General features: G+C 32.8%; 1 protein-coding gene across 1 annotated transcript; it reads right to left on the bottom strand.

Annotated features, from left to right (window-relative positions):
- On the bottom strand, positions 3,410 to 6,387 carry LOC109234521 (40S ribosomal protein S9-2-like). The gene is made up of 3 exons (XM_019400544.1): positions 6,249 to 6,387; positions 4,990 to 5,371; positions 3,410 to 3,873 (listed from the first exon to the last, which is right to left on the bottom strand). Exons 1-3 carry the CDS (start codon positions 6,274 to 6,276, stop codon positions 3,690 to 3,692), a joined length of 594 nt encoding a protein of 197 aa, XP_019256089.1. The 5' UTR covers positions 6,277 to 6,387; the 3' UTR covers positions 3,410 to 3,689.

The following is an 11,321-nucleotide window of genomic DNA, read 5'->3' as shown; positions in this document are numbered from 1 at the left end:
GGTCCCAATTCCGCAGGTGCGGAAATACCAGAAGCAGAAAATCTGCAGCTTCCACAAACATCCAACTTCTCCGTTAACCACCCGAAATCACCCCGAGGCCCCCGGGACCTCAACCAAAAGCACCAACACATCCTAAAACCTTATTCAAACTTGTTCCAATCATCAAAACACTTCAAACAACATCAATTCAACCAAAACACATCGGATTCAAGCCTAAGCTTCTAAAAATCTTCCAAATTCCGCTTTTGATCAAAATCCCAACCAAACTACATCCGAATGGCCTGAAATTTGGCACACACATCCCAAATCACATAACGAAGCTACTGCAACTCTCAGAATTCCATTCCGACCCCTATATCAAAATCTCACCTACCAACCGAAAATCGCTAAAATATCAACTTCGCCAATTCAAGCCTAAATCTACTCCGGACCTCCAAAACCCATTCCGATCACACTCCTAAGTCATAAATCACCTCCCGAAGCTAACCGAACCATCGGAACTCACATCCGAGCCCTCTAACACATAAGTCAATATCCGGTTGACTTTTCCAACTTAAGCCTTCCTAAAAGAGACTAAGTGTCTCAAACTTCACCAAAACTAATCCGAATCCAATCCGACCAACCCGATACCTCAAAATACGGATAAGCAAGGCATAAAGAAGCAGAAATGGGGAAAACAGAGCAGCAACTCATGAGACGACCGGCCGGGTCGTCACAGATCTAAATTCATTCAAAGACTATGTGAGTTTTGTATGCCATTAGTAAACATAACTGTTTGGAAATTAACAATCATATATTTTTCCAACACCTATCTAATTTTTTATGTTTTGATTAGGTGATGGGCGAGTTCACGTCTTTAAGAACATTGATCAATGAAAACTTTAAGAAGATTTCTGACCAGATTAAAGCAAATCAGTCCACGCTGACACGTGACGATGGTATTCAAATGTCGCCTGATGCCGACGTCCAAGATAATTCCAAAGGCCAGCCAAAGAGTGATATAGCTGTCGGCGAGAATTTAGAGGTTAACAGTTTTTAACCTCTGTTAGTTTATGTTTATATAAACACAATAAGACTATATGTTTCTTATTTATTCACATTAATCATCTATACCACACCATACATATTTTGAAATACAAGTATATACACGTTACTTAACTTATACATAAGTATTCAGTATTATATAAATACATATATAAACTGAAACATGTATGTAGTTGTATTTATGTTTATTTTCAAGTTGTATTCTGTTAATGTATACTGTATTTTCAAGTTGCATACAACCTACAGTTCCATACAGCTACATACAACATAATCTATATGTAGTTGTATTTATGTTTAACAGGATACAATATTCATTAACAGAATACAATATCCATTAACTTGAAAATACAGTATACATTATCAGAATACAGTAACTGAAACATGTATGTTGTTGTGTTTATGTTTATTTTCAACTTTATAAAACACTCATATACATCTGTATACATTAACAGAATATAGATGTTAATCCTGTTTGTGATGAACCAATAGTTAAGGGGAATAACACATCTGAGGTTCTGTGTAGCATACCACCTATATGTCTATCCAAAGAAGTACATGTATCACAATTTGAGTTCCCGGACAAGTTTCTTCCAAGTCAAATTCCAGAAGCTAGAATTTTGATACATCATGCAGCAAAAAATCCAGCAGATGCAACCCCATTACCCTCTCATAGGAATCGGCATCCAAGTAGATGGTATTCTTCGCCTTATGACTCAAACTTCGACTCCACAGGTTAGTAAATTATTTAAAAAACAATGTACTATAAAGTTATGATCTTTTTCCCCTTGTATCTATAATTAAATGGTTGTATTCATGATTTTACTGAAAAATAGGTACCTCAATTAAGTTGACTCCCATATTCGACAAGAAACACCCATTTGAAGATAATTTGATTTCGGGACCACATCCTACATTAGTCATTCGAGAGTATGAGAAATGGGTTCGTGATGGTCTTCTCGCTAAACATGATCAAAAGTAAGTTTTTTACTCCGTATGTCTAATCAATATATTTATAATTTAAATAATAGACATATTGTATTTTAAAATTCATTGTATAAGTGATTTGGAAGACCATTACAAAAAGAACAAGTCAACACTGCATATACCATTGGATTTTGGCGTTGATCAAGTCACTTCAAAAAATTAGTTTTACTTTCTCTCATTTGACGGTAAACTATGGAATGACAATGTAAGATAAACTCCTTCCAGATTCAGTTTATTAAATGTATTCAGTATCAAATAAATACATATATTCGGCATTATGTAATTAACATACAATTTTACTAATCTGTTTTCAGCAGTTGATATTTAACATACAAATACATGTGTTCAATTCTGTTTTCAGCAGTTGATATTTTCTGAATTTCATNCAGATATTCGGCCATTTTTCGACCAGGGGGTCAACCCCATCACGACCACTTTGTAGTAGATGGTCAACGCCGCTGACTCTTGACTTATGACAGCTGTCCTTAAAACAAACGAGGGGACGTCTCCACTACAAAAGGAGGGGCCCATTCGTGACCAGATGAAAAAGCCTGAGGCTATAAATACCAAGGGAGAGAACCTCCCAAGGGGGGCTTCTTCTTCTACACAACTCTGAATACTCCAAAAATAAAAAGGTATACTCCATAAGTGGAGCCTGAAACAAGATCAATGTAAGATCCTGAACCTCTTCAAGGAGAGGCAGGTCAAGTCACCTTGATGAATAAAATCCCGTTTATATTGTTCCATAATTGATTATTTCAATGTCTCAAGTTGGTCTTCTAATCCAGTGATTAATTATGATTAGCTATGATTTACCCTTTGAATTATTTCGATTGATTTGCTTGGAAAGTATTCAATAATTTTCAGTCAAACAAGTACAGGTTAAATAGGGGGCGACCAAATAGGGGGCGGCACAATTTTGCACATTTCCTTAGTCCATCTTCTTTGAAGATTTAAGGGATCTAGCCAAAAGCCCAGTAGGCTTGTTCATATACGTAGCTTTCTTATTTTCCTTCCAGTGGTGTTTGCTTCTTGTTTCTTCCGATCCAATTCCTAAAAATACTTGTGTCGTTGGCCGAGAAGTTAAAAGGACGTAGTGCCCCAATTGCTGGGTGCACGAGAATTATTGGAGCATTAAATAACTTTTATGGTATTATTAAGTTATTTTTTATTCAGAGCCAAGCATCAATAAGAGCAAACTACTGGAAATTGATGTGTACTAACTGGAAGCTGCTACGCGTGTGGAAATTAATTCATGTAAACACCAATTCATTCTCTAACGAAGGGAGAAGATAAGAATCTAATATCCTTCCAAGACAAAACTACTTATAGACAATTGTAATAAACTACTGGGAGCTGTTATGTGGCGTGTGGAAATTGATTCAAGCAAACAACAATTCATTGTCCAATGACGGGAGAAGAATCTAATATTCCGTCAAAGACAAACTTCTCTTAGTACCAGGGTCGGCAGATTCACTAATGAATTTAGACCAAAGCCTAACAAGTACTTAACAAGTGCAAAATTTTAAACTCAAAATTCTTCCAAACTCTGTTGTGAAACATTTCTAACACACGAAGGTACATAAAATTTGCGGAAACATAAAACAAGAAAGTACTAAATAGGCAAAGTATAAGATCCAAATGCAAATAAACATAAGAGCTCATTCATCATCTTCCTCGTCTCCATCGCCACCAGATGCCTTCTTGGCAGCAGCCTTTTGGTTCTTTCTCTTCACTCTTCCAGGGCGCCCACCACCGAAAGGACTGATGAGAGAGAAGTCAATGTGCTTCTGGGAGTCCAGTCTCACCATAAAAGAAGGAACATTCACCACCTGCCTACCAACTCTGCATGACAAGAACATTAGGTCATGGCATTATATATCTCCCAGACAGATAAAATGATCCACAGTGAAAGAAATCTGAGAAAACCCAAAATGCGCAGGCCAAGAGAAGTTGTTAATGTTCACAGCAGTACTAAATAACAGAACAAATAATACATAGGCTACTACTTTGTAAAAGGTACAGAGTACATGATATTGGAAGGAACACTCACAAATAATGCAATAGACGACACAACCAACACTTTCTTCCTCTAGCTAAAGAAAAAAATCTACCAGCTGAAGTTTAATAACTACAAAATTAGCTTCTACTAACACCTAGAAACTCAAACCATTTTGAGATGCATCAACAAACTTACAGTGAGCGAATAAACAAGAGCTTCTCAAGAAAACAGTCTAGGTATTTCAATCAGATTCCTTAATTTGGAAGCAAAAATAACTCTAAAACAGATAATATATCCTTGTTGAGATATTATTCTGACAACTGCTCCTCAATAATTCACTGTGAGAATATCGGATCACAGATTATTTGTGTTGCATAGTGCTTCCAAATGAAGACCTCGCTGTTAAAAGAAACAATCCAATGAAATGAGGCTCAGAAGCTTCATAAGAATTTTCATTCCATTGTTAAGGTGAGCTTTTAGGATATATTCTGTAACCATTAGGTCAAAAGCACTTCCCTAAAGAAAAAGTCAAGTGTTTGGTAGAGCACTTGAAAAAGAAAAGCCAAGACCTCAACCAGCACCTTCGAGAAAAGCACATCTATAAAAATAATTATCACCCGAACATCATGTTTATATTAAAGTTCTTTAGCAAAAAAATGTGTGATAAATGATTCTTCTATAAGGAATCTCAAAACCAAAAGCTCATCACAACAGTCCCTCAAAAGGTGTAATCAAAGGCTAGATCAGTTGCTAGACATTAAAATGTTGGACTATCAAACATTTTATAAATGCTACATATTATTGCACCATAGCAGGTAATTCTAAAAAAAATATTCGCTTAGCAGTCCCGCTAACATACACTCAGACACAGGAAATATCAGGAAAAAACAGATTAAGCCTACTTATTTGAACTTTGACTCTAAAACTGGCAACAAATTTTTAGTGGCAATGAATTTTACCTGATATGCCTTTGCCTAATTAGTACTCTAGCATGGTGGATTGACTTAGCCATGCCAGTCTTGAAGACAAGGGTTTGAAGACGACGTTCAAGAAAGTTCTCCACAGTGAGAGACAAGACGTAATCGAGCTTGTTCTGGCTCTCATCCAATAACCCATATCTATTCATCCTCCTCAAGAGTGCTTCACCTTCAAAAATACGACGTGGGTCTTTCTCATCCAAAGTCAGAAGCATTCTTGCAGCATTCCTGATACGGCTCAAGGCATACTGAACTCTCCAAAGCTCCCTCTTGCACCTCAATCCATATTCTCCAACAAGCTTTAACTCAGCATCCAATCGCTCCTTCTCATATGGACGTCGAGGCTTCTTAAAGGTCTTTCCATCTGAGGTACACATCAAAGTAAAAATAAATAAACAAATGCTAAAACTTTTAAGAGAAAATACAGATAGAAACAATGGTATGTATCATGAAAATCATTAAAAAGCAAGCGATGCATGATACTGGTTTTATTTTAAGTGCTTTTGTCAGCTGACGTTCCGATACAATTACATAAAGCATTAACATCAAAACAAAATTCAACTCTTCCAACATAAAGCAATTGGTACTAGCAAGAATATGATAGTATGGAAACAGGCTGACCCAAACAGAGCTGGGTAATTATTAGGCAGTTCTCTATATTTTTTACATCTCTCTATTGACATAAATTTCTCTAAAATATCCCAGTAATTTATCAGCTGATCATGAAGAAATGATGTTCCAATACAACAGCATTAACATCGAAATAAAAAATCACCTCTTCTAACATTATGCATCCATATTACCAAGTATATGATCATACAAAAATAGTCATCACTCCCAAAACGAGCTGGGTTGGCTATTCTGAATAGCTTATATTTTCTGCTCAATTTGGGCATGTTTCATTTCCAATATTAAAACTAGAGATTCTCAAAATCTTTTACATCCCTCCAATGACATACAAATCTCTGAATAACACAGCGCCTAATACCAATAACAGCTACCAACTACTAATTTGTATCGCTTATCGGATTCTTTAGCTTCCTAACTTATAACTGATCGAATTTATCTACACCGTCAAAATGAACCCTACAATTGCCTAAATTCCTACTAATTATTAAAAAATACAGAAATCAACAGGACAAACACATACAATCATGATTATTCAAAAATCATATATTAAATAAATAAAGAAATAACACGGCAAGCCGATAAAGAGAAAGAATACAAATTTGAAGACTTACAGTTACGATAAAAGGCGACGTGTACCATGTTTTCCGGTCACCGCCGCTGTCGTTGGCGATCTGCTGAAGGGAACGGGAGGGGGAAAAGGGATGATCAGAGACTAGGGCTTTCAGCTAGCCCTTTATATTTCAACTCTAAACCCTAATGGGCTATAATGTCTCATAACTGATATGGGTTTAACGTCAGGCCCAATAGTAATCTGTGTAGTGACCCAAATGATAGATTAGACTTTATCTCAACTCATTTTATTTTGAGATTTTTACATTCCTATAATATATAGGAAACCTTATTACCCTCAATGTTTAAGGTTTGATATAATTATATTTAGTATACCAAATTACCAATTCTATACCATAGTGTATTCTAAGGATACAATTAATGCATCGTATATCCCTCCTTAATTCAAGGTACCGTATATCCCACCCCTCCCACGTTTCTCTCTCTCAAACCCTCACCCTCACCCACTTTTTATCATCCCAACTTGCTTGCCTTAGTACTGGACATCCGACCCTTCAAAAGAAAAAATTACGTATATTCAAACATTTATCCGTATTTGATAATATAAAAGTACAAATATTGATCTCTTTGTTATTTGCACGATCAGTAATAGAAAGTTTCAAACACATAAAATTAAGTAAATTTGTAGAACAGATAAGTCAGTCGACTGGCTTAAACGAAATAATAAAATGTGAACCCATCAATTAAGTTGTGATAAATCTGCAGGTTCTATATTCTGTTTAAATATCACAACTGCATTTCACCGGGAAAATATATATATATATATATATATGAAACGTTCATTATTTTACAACAGTTGTGGCATTTGTTTTTCCACACTGTTGAATGATCAATCTCTCAAGTTTTGGAGAATGAGTAAGGAGGACTTTAATTAAGTACATTTCAGTAGTTGATCCTTTGAATTTCCTCAACCTCACTGTTCGAATCATTCTCAGAGCTTCATTCTAGGGCTGGGCATAATTTGGTAAATACCGAATTACCATATCGAAACCGAAAATTTTGGTATTTGTTATACGGTATTTTGGTATTTGGTATGGTATTTGGTTTAAGTTTTAAAAAAAATTGGTATTAGGTATGGTATTTGGTATTTTAAAATAAAATACCGAAATACCGATACCGTACCGAAATATATGATATTACACAAAACACATATCATCAATTATAACATAAATATAAATAATCTAATTTTACTTTCCTTTATTCTCAACGTTCATCAATTAACTCTAAACAAGTAACAAGACATTTCTAATTATCAAATATTCTTTTATGTACAATTTTCTCTATTTGGGTCGATATTTGCTAGTTTTGGACAAATTTTTTGTCAACAAACATTTTCACTTTTGTATTTTTGAGTACTTTAATTAAGAATATTAGAGTGTATGGCTCTATGCACTAGTTAGTATTCAAACCGAATAAATCGAAGTTACCGAACTGAATAAACCGAAACCGAAAGGAGAAAAATCGAACCACACCGAATTTAATTAGGTACGGTATTGGTATAGGATTTTAAGAAACCGAATACCGAGAATACCGAAAATACCGAACCGAAATGTCTAAATACCATACCGTACCGACCGACAAACACCCCTACTTCATTCACACGGTTTTCTGCCGCTGATAAGTAAGAATACAAATAATCTACAATTCATCTACAAAATATCTACAAACTGGGTATATTGAATTTTAATATCCCAATTCCCATTCGATTGTAGTTTAATTGGGATTTTCGACATAATTGCGTTTTTTTACAGAAGATTTATAGAAGTTTTAGTCGTTTTTGATTTGTGAAAACAGAAAACAAAGCATCTACAATTAGAATACAAATAATCTATAATTTATCTACAAAATATCTACAAACTGGGTACATTGAATTTTTATATCCTAATTCCCATTCAATTGTAGCATAATTGGGATTTTTGACATAATTGCGTTTTTTCAGAAGATTTGTAGAAGTTTTAGCCGTTTTTTATTTGTGAAAACAGAAAATAAAACATCTACAATCAGAATACAAATAATCTACAATTTATCTACACTTTATCTACAATTTCTGCAATATGTCTTCTTCTTTGAGTTTCAATCTAAAATTCAGTCAAAACCAAGTCTAATCTTCACCAAAACCCCTCAAAATTGAGATATAAACTCCAAACCATATTCCCGATTATTTTCAACAACACCCAATTCAAACAAATAATGATTTTTGAAAACCCAAATTTGAATTAAAAGCTTTCAAGCTTTTTAATGGCTGTCAATGGTGGAATTGCTGCTCTCTTTTCATTTGCTTTGTATTACTAAAATTTGCGATTGAGAAATAGAAAGAGATGTAGAGAGATGTCGTATATATATATATATATATATATATATATATATATATATATATATATATATATATATATATATATGATATGATATTTGGATAATTTTCTATATTAATGATCTGGCAAATTACTAACGATTTCGTAGATAAATGAAACCCGTCACTAGTATTAGCCAACAATTTGTTTCAAAATTTACACGACAAAGTGGATCTGTAAATATTAGGAGAAGGATAATAGAAGATGAAGTTTCAACCACTAAAGATCAGAAATTTATTGCAAACGGGTAAAAAAGCTAATTCCGCCGGTAGTATTAGCCAACTGATTTAGCTAAAAGGAATGTCCTAGTTAATATTTGGTATTGTAATTAGTATTTAATGAATGGTATAATAATTGTAGAAAAATTGTGAACATGGCGGGTAAATATGAAACTATGCACATTTTTGGTAATAAGGTTTCATATATGGTATAGGAAGGAAAAAGTCTCTTTTATTTTCTTTCATCTAAGAACTATTTTAATTTATGATTTTTTTATTTATTTTCCACTCGGTGTTTAGTATTGGGGCCTAAGTTAATTCCGGTTCGCACCGCGTAAGGCCCACTCAAGGAAAAACACTTCTTAACATGAATTTTTTTTATATTTAAGGCTCGAACCTGAAACCCTTGGTTAAGGATGGAGGGATCCTATCTTTCCCTCGATAATTCTTGTGAAAATGACACTATGTAGCCACTTTTAAGTATACTGTTTAAAATATATTCACAGTTTATAATGTATTTAAAGATTAGCCAATTTTGTTCAAACTTCAAGATAAGATGTCCTAGAGTTTAAACCTCAAAATTTAAACTTCAGGACATCGTGTCCTAAAGTACGAAAATTGTGTCTTGGAGGAATCTTATGTCCTGCATTTTAAATTAGTAGTTCGGAAATTCGGGACACTTAGTCTTGAATGTTAAATTAGCAGCTTAAAAATTCAAGACACTAAGTCAGTGAATTTCTAAATTCAGGATACTTAGTCCTAAAGTTTGGGTGAATTGACTAATCTTTAAATACATTGTAAGTTGTGAATATATTTTAAATAGCGGGCTTAAAAATGGCTATTGCTGCACTTCACCCATAATTCTTGTTAGTTTTAATTCTCAATTCAATCATACGATCGAAATTTTAGATTTTGAGAACTTTTATAGAAAAATTTTATGTGAATTTTTTGTAAGAAAAAAGTTTTGGCGTCTGATTGCGGAGTGAGAATCATTTTTAAAAAATAATTATTAAAGATTAGTAATAATGTTAGCAAACGACTTAGTGATTAGATTAAAATAACTTGATAGTAATGTGTAAATGTTAGTTGGAGCGGTGTCAGTAACATTACTTGATAAATGTTAGTTGGAGCAGTGACATAAAAGCACTACGATGCCCGTTGCCACTACCATCCACTATTACCATTCACATCCACCGTCAGTTTTGTTTACTCTTAAAACTAGTATTAGTATTCGCACATTGTAATCCCATAAAATTTTATAAACATAAATGAATAACTATTGGCAGAAACTCAAATATTATAACCTTACATCTATGGAGTAATAACTAAAAAAAATATTTAGTAATATCTTAATTTAAATTATAAAAAAATATATTCTATTGTTATCCCAACAGAAATACCTCTCACAACAACATGAACTTCTACCAACCTAAGTCATATAATTTATTACCTTTAGGGTTCGTTTGATAGGAAGTATAAGAATAGTACTGAATATGGTATATTGGTAATGCTGACATTATTTTTTATTCACTGTTTGGTTTGGTGTACTAAATCATTGCATAATTTTTTTTTTAAATTAATTGTTTACATTCATAATTGATTTTAACTTCCTTCCAACATTATCGGAGTTACTTTATTATTGATCGAATCAAATTACTTGCCCATGACCATTCTTTTTTTTGAGAATAACTTTAAAATTGTTTGAATTCACACTATATCTGTCACACATTTCGATTATAAAAACTGAATACTAATTGAGCAAGAGAATCAAACTGCATGCCCAATGACTTTTAGTTTCTATTGAAATTAACTACATAAGTATTTAGAATATATCTTTATATTTTTTTATTTATTTCTTGAAATTATGTCAAATGTCTATATTTCCTATTTTAGTTTTATCTATCATAATATTTTCAAATACGTGTATCTTATCCATATAGTATGACTTCTCTTGTTATTCTTTGAAAAACTTTCTCTTTTAAAAAACCAAATAAGTCTTATTCTTCTATATATCTCGATACTGAAATTATTTATTTACATATCTTTTTTCCTTTTTTTTGAATTTTTGTCCATGTTATTGCATTACCATAACTTAAAATTATCCCTATCGTATCTGCTAATCCCATTATAATATATTATAGATGAATTTAGTTTCTTTCTTGTAATAAATTTTTTATTTGCGTTTATTCTTTCATTCTACTGCTCAGGTTATTGTCTAAATTTGTCAATAATATTTTTAGTATAATTTATTTAATATAGCCATTTTGTTTTAAACTTAATTCAAGTATAAAACTTACACTCTCTATTTTTCTTTTTTTATATTATATTTCCTACTATAAAACTTTTATATAATTATTTTATTTGGTGTTTAATATAATAATAGATTAAAAATAAAAGTGCATATGCTCATATTTTATACTTCACCAAAATTTCAAAGTATTTTTTTCGTCCTTGGAGTTTTCTTTGCTTATTCAAAAGCTTGGAT

This window comes from Nicotiana attenuata, chromosome 11 (assembly GCF_001879085.1).
Source record: "Nicotiana attenuata strain UT chromosome 11, NIATTr2, whole genome shotgun sequence".
Lineage (NCBI taxonomy): Eukaryota > Viridiplantae > Streptophyta > Magnoliopsida > Solanales > Solanaceae > Nicotiana > Nicotiana attenuata.
This window is presented reverse-complemented; position numbering and strand designations above follow the sequence as displayed.

Bases quoted from the DNA above. Each gene is read 5' to 3' on its own strand.
- LOC109234521 (XM_019400544.1), bottom strand. From the start codon at position 6,276: ATGGTACACGTCGCCTTTTATCGTAACT. The intron at 5,372-6,248 runs GTAAGTCTTCAA...TGTGTACCTCAG, and splicing joins CGTCGCCTTTTATCGTAACT to ATGGAAAGACCTTTAAGAAG. The intron at 3,874-4,989 runs GTAAAATTCATT...CTTGTCATGCAG, and splicing joins ATTAGGCAAAGGCATATCAG to AGTTGGTAGGCAGGTGGTGA.